Source organism: Nanorana parkeri, unplaced genomic scaffold (assembly GCF_000935625.1).
Source record: "Nanorana parkeri isolate BGI_ZX_2015 unplaced genomic scaffold, ASM93562v1 scaffold790, whole genome shotgun sequence".
Taxonomy (NCBI): Eukaryota; Metazoa; Chordata; class Amphibia; order Anura; family Dicroglossidae; genus Nanorana; species Nanorana parkeri.
In genome coordinates, this window is record NW_017307058.1 from 199,648 (window position 1) to 214,649 (window position 15,002).

At 43.0% G+C, this 15,002-nt stretch overlaps 1 protein-coding gene across 1 annotated transcript in view; it reads right to left on the minus strand.

Annotated features, from left to right (window-relative positions):
- CUNH16orf70 (chromosome unknown C16orf70 homolog) overlaps nt 1–15,002 on the minus strand; it is a 41,141-nt gene that overhangs the window by 7,958 nt on the left and 18,181 nt on the right. Inside the window, exons 4-11 of the mRNA XM_018564863.1 lie at nt 11,771–11,854; nt 11,654–11,697; nt 10,859–10,938; nt 10,682–10,776; nt 9,489–9,586; nt 9,017–9,129; nt 8,090–8,223; nt 4,924–5,007 (exon numbers count right to left, since the gene is read on the minus strand). Of these exons, the coding sequence (XP_018420365.1) occupies nt 4,924–5,007; nt 8,090–8,223; nt 9,017–9,129; nt 9,489–9,586; nt 10,682–10,776; nt 10,859–10,938; nt 11,654–11,697; nt 11,771–11,854 (732 nt within the window). The remainder of the gene's footprint in view (nt 1–4,923; nt 5,008–8,089; nt 8,224–9,016; nt 9,130–9,488; nt 9,587–10,681; nt 10,777–10,858; nt 10,939–11,653; nt 11,698–11,770; nt 11,855–15,002) is intronic.

The following is a 15,002-nucleotide window of genomic DNA, read 5'->3' on the forward strand; positions in this document are numbered from 1 at the left end:
ATATATCATATTTTTTGTTTCCTCATATATAAATATATTCTCGTGTGTGTGTGTGTGTGTGTGTGTGTGTGTGTGTGTGTGCACACATGTATATACACATAAATACATACATATGAGAATATATTTATGAGGAAACAAAAAATATGAGAATATATCTATATACACAAACAGTATATATACACATACATAGGTGCGGGTGTGCCTGCAGGAGTGGCAGTGCTGGTGGAGGGAAGGAGCGGTGCCGCCCACCCCGGCCCAGTAATAATATTGTTTCCCCCCCTACGAATCTGCCACTGGCCCTGCCGGCGGTGCCCAGGGCACATGTCCCCCCAGCTTCAGCACTGCCCCCACACTGAGCCACTATTACCTGAATTCTCACCACTTTTTCTATGTCCCGCAGCCTGCTCAGTCCGGGTACTGACGAGATGCCCCGCCTCCTGCAGAGCCCGCACTGTAGTGAGAGCCGCGCATTCCTGGTGACAGCCACTGCTTGAGTCAGTGAGAGGCAGCCCCGGAGTCTCCATGCCGCTTCAATGATGGCCCAGCCTGTACGGCATCAGAGGGCCCCGGGGACCACCAACATTTACTCGTGGAACCAGTTGGCGACCGCTGCACTATACAGTACTGTATGATCTATGCAAAAACATAGTACATCCACATCAAGCTAGGAGCAAACACTTTGCTCCTAGCTTGATAAAGGGCTAGACATGGCCCAAAATGGGAGCTTGTCTGTCCTTATCAATAGCACTTTCACGTTATTACCCAAGCATGGCAGTACAAAACAAAGACTTGTGTGCAGATGTACTACGTTTTTGCATGCATAAAAGTTCCCCAGAGTTGTTGAAGGAGGTTTCCTCCTAGCCCCAGGCAGTGGACAATGTGTGTGCTTCTGCAGTACAAGAATATGACCTACAACACCAACAGGAAGGCCTAGAGATGCTGAGGATGCCAGGACTTGCATAGTTCCCTTCTTTCAACTCCCTGGACAGAAGCAATGCCTCATCTACTACAACAAATGATTCTTGTTGTCGGGTTTAACAGAGGGACTCATCTGCCAGAGGATCTCCAAGCTTGTGTCTAAATATCACCCTAACTATCTTCTCCACTTCTCCCAAGACCTCCTGCTCTCTGGCAACCTCGTCAACTCCTCCCATGCTCACCTCCAGGACTACTCCAGGGCCTCTTCCATCTTTTGGAACTCCCTACACTAAATCCATTCGGCTACTTCTAATTTGTCTGCCTTTAGCCAATCCCTGAAAACTCATCTCTTCAGGGAAGCCTATCCCACCTCTACCCAACCACTGAACTATTACTTTCTTAAACACCTCATAACCACACAGCTACCGCCTTATCTATCACTTTCCCCTCCCTTTTAGATTGTAAGCTCTCACGAGCAGGGCCCTCCTTACCGTCTTGTCTTGAGTTTTATTTAGACTGCTGGTGCTATATAAATACTGTATTAAAATAGCAATGATAATAACTAGGGATGCCGAAAGTGCAATTTTCCTGCCGATACATCGGCGCATCCCTGAATTCTTTCCTCCCCGCTGGGCGCTACTCTGTGTCCCAGCGGGGAGAAGAGAAAGTGACAGCCAGCCGAGTGCTGCGGTGGAGAGCGCTGTGAGCGGCCGGCGTCTCCTCCCACACCGCTCAGCAGCCTATTACAGTCCGGCAGAGCGGTGTGGGGGTGGAGACAGCGCTGTCACAGGAGGCTGGGCTCTCCTCTCCACCGCTCGATCAGCCTCCTGTGACAGCGTGTCAGAGAGAAAAGCAATGTACACACACTCAGTGATCAGTGAGCGCTTGTACATAATTGAGGACATGGTATGTTAACTATATCCTCAATTATGAATGAATGGGAGTGATCTACATCACCCCCATCCATTCATAGAGGATTCCTGTTCATTGACACAGGGGACACAGAAAAAGAGATTGAGAACACAAAGTCCTCAATCTCTTTTTCTATTTTAAAAGGGAAATATCAGGGATCTGTTTAGACCCCTAATATTTCCCCAGAGCCCCTAAAAGTAAAGTAAAAAATAAAAATATTTTTTTTTAAATGAATAAAAATAAATAACAAAAATAAAACGTTTATAACAAATAAGTAAAATATTGAAAAAATAAAAAACATTTTTGGTATCGGTTTCGGCCTGACATTTTTAAAAATTTCGGTTTCGTTTCAGTTTTAAAATTTCCATTTCGGTGCACCTCTAATAATAACCATCTCACCAGGTACAAAAAATTTTTACTTTAATATCATTGCACAGATCTGTGTCTCTAGCAAAGAATGTGTTACATATCACACTAATAATGCACAGAACAAGGGAAATCCTTTACGGGAAATGGATATATTTAATATTGATTGCAAATGGCTAAATACACCTTTAAAACATTTATAATTTGACTCTTTTACCTGCTAAAGAATTTGCAGCTCTGCAGGGGCGTCCCGAGGCTGGGTGACACCCAGAGCGGTAACCGAGTGTCACCCCGCAGAGACGTCACTGCGCATGCGCGTGACGTCATCGCGCATGCGCGTCAGTATTCTGATACCTGCCGGCGGCCATCTTGGTGATGGACACCGGCAGAGAGAGGAGGGGACAGTCACCCTGCGGGATAAGGTATGCTGCCGGGTCCCCTCCTCTCTCCTGATACTGTCAGGCGTTCGGTCCATGACTGAGCGCCCGACTTTTCAGAGGGGGGTGACCTTAAAATGACTGCGAGTCATTTTGGTGTCACCCTTCCAATGGTGTCACCCGGGTGTTCAGATTTGCTTGAAGTCCAGCTTTAAATAGTGAGATAAAGGTGCCAAAAAATGATATCCTTTGTGCGCTGCACTGAAAAGCCTGAAAATGGTTAGGGCTCAATAATTAAAGTGGAGAGTTCAAAGAGATTGCTGCCACTGGGTAATCTTGTACATTTTGTAACAAAAATAGTCCTAAACAGGATAATTAAAAGAAAGACAATAAAAGACGGGAGAAGAAATTAGGGAGGCAGGAGACGACGTACATCTTCCTCCCAAGCTCTGCTGGTGAACTCGATGTTTAAAGAATTCGGGAGCATTATATAAATGAATATATAATTAAGTGTAATATACCGGAGATTTTTATACACAATATGATACAGATATAGAGCACGGTTTAATTATCATCAGTGTAATGATATAGGTGTAACGAACGACATACATGTAAAAAAAGGAGCCTTAGAAGGGATATCCAACTGTGTGCTTTTTTATAAGCCTTCAATGCCAAAAGGATACAAATATTCAATTAAGTTGACAGTTAAGTGTATGTGCATGTGTAAATATGTTTTGGAGAGAGGAGAGTGGTAGAACATCTGTCACAATTTTATTGCCATCTGTGTCCCCGCTGGGGAGATTCACGCCTCTATACAGGCAGTCCCCGGATTACATACATCCGACTTACATACGACTCCTACTTACAAACGGAGGCTAGTACTGTACAGCAGGGGTAGTTGTAATGCTGCCGCGCTCGTGCCGACGAGGAGTGCCCGCCTTTTTGGGTCTGGAAGTTGGCTCTTGTTAGAAGTGCAGATGAGGGGTGCCCGCCTCTTCTTCCGGGTCACTGTGAGGTTTTTACTGCTGTCTGTACCCTCATTAGAAACATTTAATCTCACTTCCTGTCCTTGAGACAACAGGAAGTGAGAGGAAATCTACCCCTAGAAGAGGGAAATTCACTCCTGTAAGAGTGATCGTGGGAAAAAGGTGTCTCCGCTGAAGCTTTATCACCAATCCTTGTTCCCACGACAACCCAAAATGTTCAAAATCCAATTGTCACAGGGAAAGGAAGTGAGGTGAAATCTTCAGGGGCACACACAGCAAAACAAACATTACAGGGGGTTAACCCTTCCCTATGCTATCCAGGCTGGAGTTACACTTAAAACATTTACATGTTCCAACTTACATACAAATTCAACTTAAGGACAAACCTACAGAACCTATCTTGTTCATAACCCTGTCTGTTTTTGTCATAGTGACTGTTGTCACCAAGACATAAAAGACTGATGTATAAAAGGCACAACATCACTGGCACTAGATGGCTCCAAGGAGTTTAGGCGATTCTTATGCTCCTCCCTTCATCTAGGGGATGTAGTGCCAGGCGAACACTCAGTGTATCGCCATGCTATATGCTGGGCAGCGCCTTTATACATAAGCCCCAAAGTGATAGGAAATCAAGATTTACAATTGTCACTACAAGTGGATAACTACCCTCACGTTGCAAAGATTTCCTCTCACTTGCTGTTGTATTGCTGGGACAGAATGTGAAGGGAAAACTCTGCAAACGGACACAGACAGCAAAAGGGATAAATCCAAAAGGCTCTGAGACTTCAATATTTATTCATGCAGAACAAGGAAGCGTGCAGAGGACACAGGACAGCTCAGAATTTCCAACAAGATCGACAGGTTTTTTGCACTTGTCAAACAGACATAACAATATGCTTCCAATGGAATATTTAACAGACCAAAAGGGAACAAATAAGACTCACTGTTCGGGTTTACATACACTTTAAATATCTACTAGTGATGCACCGATACCGAGTATTTGGGCAAGTACTCGTACTCCCCAAGTGCTCTAGATGCCTATCCCGATACCTGAACCTCTGGTATAAGGAAGCCGGGTGGCTCGTCATTACACGCTGCCCGGCTTCCTGATTGGCCGGGAAGCTGGCTCCATGATTCCTCCTCACCACGGCGATGCAGGAGCATGAAGACGGCTTCCCAGCTAATCAGGAAGCCGGGCGGCGCGTCATTACTCGCTGCCCAGCTTCCTTAATGGGACTTCCGGTATCAGCGGAAAAACGGTATTGGTTCATCCTTACTATCTACTATGTTTATTTTGAACAATGATGTAAATATATGACATGTTACATTAAAAAGACTACACAAACAACAGGGTCTATACTCACCACACCCAAGGTAAAATAGTTATAGAAATAATCATTGCACTTTGCCGGGACCTGTTTGTGGGGGGACGGGGAATGAATCTTCATCTGGAATGACAGAAGAAAATTGCTGTTTAGCCAGCAATAAAATAAATGATCAATTTTTTGTAACAATAAACTGCCTGAAATCTGCATCACCTAAAAGAACTGCATAGATTTGTTTTATATAACATTATAAGGTTCTTTGTAAAACTTATTAGAATTTTGTATTGAGACTGTAGTCCATCACAGGAGTGAGCTTGGAGCGGTGACTACTTTACAACACACACAGGGACCATGGAGAATAAAAGTAGCCACCCTCCAGAAGGAAGGACAGAGTCAGCACCAATTCAGAGATGATTTGAGGATCTACAGCCGAGTGATACACAAAGAAGATACATTTTCGTAAAGAGTTAAGGTACTTGAAAGCATTTTTAAAATTTAACTCCTGAGTTTAGTGTCACTTTAATCTTTAACCTGATCTACAAAACACACACACGCTTTTTGCACTTTCTGGTGTAGTTATTGGTCAGCACAGTCATATGACCACACTGATCAATAAGAATCTCCTTTCATTGGTCTCAATGAAGAGGGCTCAGTGGAGGCTCATGTGGCTTCACTGACCAATGACTACTCGCTAGTGCAAGCATTACGTACCTACACAGCTTCCATGATTGTGTAGTGAAGATTTCAAGCATCACCTTGCATTGGCAATGGTCATTCTTTCAGCTAAAATATATCATTATTGTACTTTTTTACTGCAACTAGTGTAAGTAGTGTATATGAAATCTTGCTATCTACTATTCAGCAGAAAATCAGACTGGGGAAAAAGAGGCAAGGAGCCAATCAGATGGGTTGCAAGTCTGTGTAAACAATAGTCTGAGGGTGGAGAGTATGAACTTTACTGGTGTCATCCACGTAGCTGTGCTGTGTAAACAGGTTGGTCAGAATTACAAATCCTTTGGTGGGTAAAACAACTCCCTTATATGCATTTCATTTGTATATTTAGCCGTTTGCCCGGAGTCCATCTTTAACTTGTAAGTCTGGCTTGTGGGGTGAGGAGCATGGGGTGAGGAGCATGAAGAGATGCTGTCAAACACCGAGTGGAACAACAGTGAGCAAGGCTAAACTTTCTTTACAAGTCCACTGAAACAAAACAAGTTCTGATACGGTTTACAAAGTTCATTTCTCTTTGTCACTTTTTAATATCCATTTTCTAATAAAGGTGGAGCTGCACTTTTAGAGACTGACATATTTGAAACTTTTTTTTTTGTTCTGAAAGCCTGTAGATACTAGATCATTTCTTCTATTATCTTCTCTCCTTTTCCAATTTTATTTTCTAGGTTAGCAAGCAAATGTCTCTTTCCCCTATAGCTCTCCCAATCTCCGGAGGTGCATAGAACCTCAGCTGTGTTTAAACCTCCTTGCATTTGCCTAGATAATCCGTCATGGGAAGGTTTACCAAGGCCCACTCTGATGTCTGCTGGTTAAAGGAGAATCACGGGGAGAGTGAAATACACTCATCCCCATAATTAGAGCCGATGTGTGACGCTGAAGCTGTCACACGTCACCTCTATAGATCGAGAACAGAGCAATCACATACCACACACCAGACAGGGCCAGGCACAGAGAGGCAGAGCCAGCTGTTAATCAGGCACCGGGGTGGATCCTGACAATATTGTCAGGATTTTTTCCGGCCGCTGCACAGTTCTGTTCCGTCAGCATATAGCGGGCACTAGCCAGCTAATATGCTGAGTTTTGGGTAACAGGAGGACATAGTAAATGTCCTCCTGTGACCCTAAAGAGAACTAAAGCCAAAAACTTTGGGCCATAGTTATCTTTTAAAGGAACTCTGTCAACAGTGAAAGTTGGAGGCTGCCATTGCTGAACTCTCCTTTTGAGAATGCCGCTTCCTCGACTGTCTTGCTCATGCTTTGGCTTTAAGGTGATCTGTGTTGCTGATCTAGAACAAGTATACAGATATGGGATTCTCACACTCTTCTGACATTCATTTAACATATACTTGTTCTGGGTCTGTGGTTCAGCAGCACTTCAGACACAGACAGACCCCTAGTATTTTCTTCAGGAGACCAGCTGTGGCAGTCCCTGTACTTCCATAAGCTCCTGACACGTGTATTTTAATGTTGGTTTTGAACCTTTAATACCGACAATAATAATATTATTATTACCACAGGTATGTATGTAGCGCTGACAATTTACATGCTGCACATTCACATAAGTCCCTGCCCTCAAGGAGCTTACAATCGAAGGTCCCCATCTCACATGCACAAAGGGCTGATTCAGACAGGAGCCAATTAACCTTCCAGCATGTCTTTTGAGTGTGGGAGGAAACCAGAGTACCCGGAGGAAACACACACAAGCACAGGGAGAACATGCAATCTCCTCGCAGATAGTGACCTGACCGGGATTCCACATTAAAAATTTTTATGTTTTTATTACTCCAGGAGCTCTCTGTATACTCAGCTGAGATCTACTGATATGTACAGGAGAAGCTGCACTTCAGGCTGCATTGAAATGGTGTCTATAAGCATCATCAGTTTTGGTGTTGTGCCGCGACTACCTCTCTCTGTTGTGCCATTCGCAAATCACAGCCGTAGGGCCATTATTGTACAATGGAAGGGGACGAAGTCACAATACCAGAACAGGTGCTGATCATAGACACTGTTTTGATACAGCAGGGAGGCGGAAGTTTGGGGATGCTGTATACATCAGCAGCTCTTAGCTCCTACAGTAATACAAATTATACAGTTTAAATTTTTTTTAAAAGTGAAAAAATAGCTGTGCCTGGAGCTGGGCTTTATGTAGCCGGAAGGTTACTTTTTATTACACATTGATCATTTCCTTTTATAGTCTAAGTAACCTTTTTTTTCAGACCCATGTGTAGACATAGGATTTTGGATTTGTATATTTCATGTTGCACACAATAATAAATTTGTATTTGATGTTCTATTAGCATGCTTAATAAAGGGGCGGAGAACGCTACAAAAAGCTCCTCCCACTATATCCCAGGTAGCTGAGCCTTTGGCTGCAGTTTTGTCTCAAGCCATATGTTGCCTTTGTTAATAAAGCTCTGTTGACTTCAACTCTACAGACTGCATCCATTTTAAAAGTCTGTTGCAGGTCCATCTACCTTGTCATCTGACTTGTAGAAGATTTTATGTGGAGCTCCGAGTGTGCTCAGCACATCCTGACACAAGTCTCCAAAATACACACACCGCTCAGATACACGCAGCTTAGCATCGGCCATTACTCCCGGACCACAACCTGCCAGAAGAAAAACAAGGTATTACAGAGCTGTACTCCTCAGCAAATTGTTAAAGTGTAAGAAGGGTACATCTGACCAAAAGTTTTTTATTTTAGTTTTGAATAGTGCTTGGAAGGGTTGGAACCACTGACAGTTTTCACTGCTATCTGGGGATTCGTAAGCGAGCCTTCCCATCACTTAAGAGGAAGCAAGGAAAAAACTGCAAGATAAGACACAGACCACAATTAACAGCCGACAGGGGTTCTAGTTTTCCAATTCTCTACTAATAAAAAGGATTTTTAATTCGGTCTGTGCTGCCATTGAAGATTGTCACTGTTACAGACAGTAAGTAGGGAAATCTCTCTAACGGAGTCTTGCATATTAGTAAAAACCAGACGGGAGTTCTGCTCCTTTCCTAAACTATCCAAAAGACTTAAGATGGACATACACTTTAATATACTGCAAATAGAATTGGATGGAATCTGATTTTATTTAGATTTTCTTTCCATAATCACCTGTGCAATAAAAATTACACTAAACTGGGAGGCCATGCATTATACTTAAACCACTACAATTCTAAGATACTTTCAAGTCCTTGAGCTAGCGGTAGATATCTAGGCATTTCATGAGAAGAGTACAGGGACCACAGAAACATGCCATTGCTCAGTTTTACTTCACATTTGTAGCTTCCTGTGCTCCCAGCCTACTCACTGGAGAGCACTATTACCACTGTGGTGTTACAGAAAGGGTATGTATTAACATTTCCAATTTAACATGCACATTCCAATAAGTAACATATGTACAGCTGTGTACCTGTGTTCTGCATACGGAGTCTCAACCCTAGGGGACCAGATGCATCTCGCAGGACATCCACACTTTCCGCATACACATTGCCCATGTAGCATCCCAAAGGCATTGCAGGAGCTCTACCATGCATAAATACAGCAAAATGACACATTAGGTTTTTTTTTTTTTTTTTTTAAAGAGTGCCTGTCACACATGGTCAGAAAATTTAGCAAATCATTACATCACTATGGCATGAAGCAGGGTTATGGCTAGTTTTTAACGGTTTGTGGGCTAAAAATGGCCTTCCAATGCAAAGTGATTTGCTTTAGGATCTTTCAGTGTACTAACACAGAGTGGTTACTGGTCTACACCTAATGAATTTTACTGATATAACAGCTAATCCAGACGGATAAAATGACTTTCTGTGAATGTAATGTATCCTGTGGCATGGCCTTGAGCTATACAAACAACAGCAGCTGTGCTTTAAGTTGTCTCTTACTTTGTATCTTGAAGGCTGTTACCGCTGTAGATATACATGCGTTTCACCATGGCTCCATGTGGTATTTGAAGTGATGCCAATCCATGGGCAAAGTTGGGCTATAAAAGCAAGAATAAAATAATTTTGTATTGACTTTTTGCATATATAAAACTGTTATCTACATAATGCCAGTAAAAACTCTTCGCTGTGTACAGTTCACATGTGCTAAGCCTTGCCCCCCTTTCCCACTTTGGCGAAGTGCCACCATTTGTCAGTGTCATAGGTAGTGCACCAAAGTTTCACACATGGGAAAAATGACAGTTCATACATGACCTTTCCCCTCAGTTCATGATAGACTTCCCCTTGGCCTCCCTTCTCTTCACCCTCAAATTTATGAGCAGATCCTTTCCCACTCTCTTCCTAACTTCTCAGCAACAATCAGTTCTAGCTCTGCCTCCTTTTTCCCCTATCCATGATCAACTCCTGCGCTACCTCAGTTCTCCTCAGCTTCAATCACCTTCTCCTTTGTCACCCAACCATGCTTATCCTTACATAGTTAGTCAGGTTGAAAAAAGACACAAGTCCATTGAGTTCAACCTATACTTACGCTTCTAATGTTCAATGATGAGATCACACTTCACCTCCACTATCATCAACCAGATCCCACTGCCTTCTGTCTCCAATCCATATTCTCTGTGCTTTAGCCCATTCACTTCCCCCTGTCAAGCACTACCACCTACCAATATAATCCCCAGTCAGCTACTGCTCTTCATCTCCCAATGTTCCAAGGTTAGCTGTCAGTGCTCTCTCCCATCCACCACCTGCCATAGTCAGCTTCTACTCTGCCTCCTCTATAACCTATGACAACTAGTTGCCATTTTGTCCCCTTGAGTTCAGCCACCATTCGGTCTCCTCTTTCTTTCCTTATGGTATGCGATTATTTCCTGCTCTGCCTCAAATACCCCCAGGTCCAAGATCAATTCACATTCCCAAACCTTTGTGACCAGTTCTAGTGAAATAGCACACTTGACCAAATAATACGTGTCCAGCTAAAATATCATCTGATTAGCCAGTAATTCACACCAGTGTATCATACTAGGAATCATTTGAAGGTCAAAAGCCCCCATACATTTGCTAGCATAGATTATACCGTCTTTGAATAAAAAGATATAATTTAAACATAGTTGGCAAAACCCCCTAGAACAACTCCTTACCTCATACTTAGGGGCTTCCGTCCAGGAATCCAGTTGGAAAGAAAACGACAGACCACGGAAATTGAGGTGGAACAATTGTTCTGCTGAGTTGTATACTGAAATGAACAGAAGGCAGAGTGAAGATTACTTCTGTATTGAAGTAGGAACATACCGACATTAACAAAGTGGAGGGCTTACTTCCTGGATGCGTTGCGCCAAATGACTGATCGATCTGCTCTATAGTGGGAGCTATGGCCTGCGAGTTGAAATGAACCCCACTGTAAAAAAAAGGGGGCAGTTGAGTCATTTTGGATAAAGGGCAAAAAGACAGAAAGAACAAAGCTCAGATCTAGAAGAACTGAAAAAGCAGAGCGTACAGAGAAACAGAGATCAGAGTGAGAAGCAGACAAAAAATAAAGGACGGCAAGCAAGTATAACAGCCAGAGTGACCAAAATGTATATATGGAGGTTAGCAAGAAACATCCAAAGTCAGAGGTTAGAGTAAGCAGACAAGAAGCTGAGATTATAAAAAATTATAATAGAGTCAGGGTTAAAGTAACTTTTTGGGTAGAAAAAAAAAGAAAATCTTGAATCAGTACATCTCTGCAATAAATGCACATTTTCCACTCATCATTTTAAAAAGCTGCAAATAAAGAAAATACCTATTGATCCTGACAGAAATCAAGCACACTCCAAACTTCTTGTAACAAGCTGGCAACACTGCTTCTGTTGCTTTGAAATCCCAAGCAGTGTTGTCAGCTTTGCCATGTTCACTTTTTGCAGAACCCCTATACAGAGATATAGTGAATTGATTTATTTTTTGCTCAGACATACAATGTACAATGTAGTGTGTGGATTTGTCTACAAGGCACATGCATCTACAAGGCACATGCAAATCAAAATGGTGTAACCAATTATACAAAGAGGCAAAGAAAGAGTGGAGGTGTTAATGAAAGTGACCAAAATGCAAGGTCGGGTGACAGGTACACTTACCAGTATTTTAATTTGACTTTAGTCAAATCGTATACTTCTATCACCTGAGGATAAAAATCAAGAGCATTAGGAAACCAGACTGAGCCAACAACCCCCCCCCATCTACAAGCCTCTCACCTTTAGCCTTTGATTAAAAGCATCAAACAAGAGTTTGATCCCGTCCTGAGTGAGGCTAAGTATGAGGTCATGATTCAAAGGACACTGAAAAAAAAAAAATCAGAATGTAAAAAACAGTTTTTATCCCTCGACCAACACAGAGGTCTTATTTCTAATGCTTGCTATACCTGGTCAGATTATTTTCCCCATAAACAAAACATGACATCATGTAATAAAGCATAGATGATGAATGTGGAAAACCCTTAGAGCAGGGGTAGCCAAACTTCAGCCCTCCAGCTGCGGTGAATCTACAAATCCCATCATGCACCCGCCTCTGGAAGACATGCCTGCGGCTGTAGGAGTGTTGCAATGCCTCATAGGACTTGTAGTACCACAAGAGCGGGAGGGGCAAAGTTTGGATACTCCTGCTTTAGAGCATCAGAAACATATACAGCAGAACTAATTTAATAAAGGAGTTTTCAAAACTGGACCCCTTGCCTCTCAGACCAAGTACAGCTGGAACAAAGCAAACCTCAGGCCAGAACATGGCACCAGTCCAAGCCAGGGCCTAGAAACATCTTTCAGAAACTCTGCAATGGAAGACTGCAGCCCGGCTCCTTAGATTATAAAGGAAGAACACGCAGATCTTACACATCAATTAACCAAAACGGCAAGGTCCTTTGCGGGCCTAAGTCAAGTAAAACCCGTGTTCTGGTTTCAGGTTTTTTTTCTCCTGTCCATCTGTTATTGCAATAAATCATGTTGGGAAATGATTGCATGGAAACAGGATCACACACTCAGGATCCAACTGCAATCTAACTTTTGCACACACTTTTGCAGCAACGTTGTTTAGATATACCAGTAGACTCTCTAGTTACCTGCCCTGTTTATTCTATTCTTGTGGTTTAGGGCTTGTTCACACCATGTCCGGATCATGTCCGGATCAGAACAGTTTGTTCCAGTACCAAGAAAGCATCCCATTGTAGCCCTATGGTATTTCTGGGCTCTGTTCACACTAGTGCAGTCCGTTCCGGACCGGACAAAAAAAATACTGCTAGGCTCATTTTCTCTGGTCTGGAATGCATGGAAACTAGGGATGCACCGACACCGATACTAGTATCGGTGCCGATACCGAGTATTTGGGCGAGTACTCGTAGTCGCCCAAATGCTCGATACCAGAACTTCAGGTCAGAGGAAGATTTCCTCTGACCGGCAGTGCCGTAGAGGAAAAAAAAAATGCTCACAAAATAAATACAAATTTACACACACAAAACAAAAAGAAATCTACAAAATTTTGTAAATGTCCCCCACCCCCACATAGATGCGCAAAAATGCGTTACATGCGCCTACACGCAAAAACGACGATTGCTCCAATTATGTTGCACGTGTTACATATCGCCGCGAACGTCGGACTGAGAGCAATAATTATAGGGCCATCAATCACTGATAACACTAAACTGATGAGCGGTAAAATCTTTTAACGCATCGCCTATGGCAAATTTTGGCTATGGTGTTTTTTGCGATTTCGCGGGTGCTCGCAATTTTAAAGCTTGACATGTTTGGTGTCTATTTAGCCGACGTGACCCCGCCTTTTATATTTTACCAAACAATTGGGTAAAAATAATTGTTTTCTAAAATAATAAGGGGAAAACCATTTTCTTTTTTTTAAATATTCGGTACTTTTTTTGGTATATAAAAATAAATAAAACCCCAGTGGTGATTAAATACCACCAAAAGAAAGCTCTATGTGTCCCCCCAAAAATGGTATAAAATAAATTTCAGTACAGCGTTGCATGATGGAATAAACGTCAGCCAAAGTAGCGCAGCGATGAATACTGAAATATGGCCTGGACAGGAAGGGGGTATAAACAAGTATAAATAAGAAAGTGGTTAAAAGGAGAACTATGGGGTTAGGGCTTTTCCCCATAGTTCTCCTAAGGGTCACGGGAGAACACAAACTAGCGTCCTCCCGTCACCCAAAGCTCAGTATACCACAAGCTACAGCTCGCGGTATACTGAGACGCCGCAGCCGGAACGGATTCCGACATTGCTGTCGAGATCCACCCAGCTTGACAGCTCGCTCTGCCTATGTAGAGGCAGAGCCAGCTGTGCCCACCCCCTCCCCCGTCCGTTCCGCTAGTCAGTGCTGGAGGATCGGACAGGGGAGGGGGCAATACCTGTAGGGAGCCGTGAGTGACAGTCACGGCTCTCTGCAGGGATAGATCGAGAAGTGAGTGAACGCCGGTATGTGTTCGCTCACTTCCCGATCTACGGAGCCGACCTGTGACAGTTTCATTGTCACAGGTCAGCTCAGATTATGAGGCTGAGTGAAAATCACTCGCCTCATAATTCTCCTTTAATGCCATTGCTGCAGTATCCCTGCAATTTCATTAGTCCAATAATAATTTCAAAGAATTGAACACTTTGGAGCAACATAACAGGGAAATTAGTATTTTTCAAAATGTGCACTCAACAATTGCAGCCCGTACGTCCTTAGCGCAGGTCTGTTTTAAGTGATTTAACAATGCACTGTCTCTACTTACCAAATGACAAATGGATTTAGGGTAGTTAGGTAGGGTTGACGGTTCACATGCTACAAGCTGGTATGTGGGTAGAAGGAATTCTAATATGATGTATTTCAGGAAGGTGAAGCTGTACTTGTGGTGCATATTTGTAGGTCTTTCGATTTATCTTTGGGCCCTTGCTAAAACCTGACTGTTTACACGGTTTTTGTTTCTTCACCACCCCTCCTACCCCATAGTTGCATGAGTTCCATATCTTACACATCCAAGAGCAAATAAGGTAAAACAGCTGTATGCAAGTAGAATAAATATCTATATAGTCTACACCCCATCTAGGCTATATAACCTGATGGCATAGTTGTGCAAACATTTAGGAACATTTAGCAACGGTGTACATTTTCTTCTTTGTAAAAGAGGAACTCCAGGGTTTTTCAAATTGACCCATGAAGTGAAGGTTTACTGCCCATTTTGGTCTAGGAGCAAAAATAAAGAAAATATACTCACACTCATTCCCGGTCCCGCCTCGCTGCTAGACCGGTCCCTGCAGCCTCTCTTCCCCTGGGCTCTGGCAGTCTAAGGACCCATGACATCATCACAACTAAACGCAGGTCCATTAGATGTGAGGATGCCGAGGGACATACCACAGCTGGTGTGAAGAGAACAGAGGCGACCGCTTTATTTTTGCTTCTAGACCAAAATAAAGCGCTCGCAAGGGTTAATTTGGGGAGAAA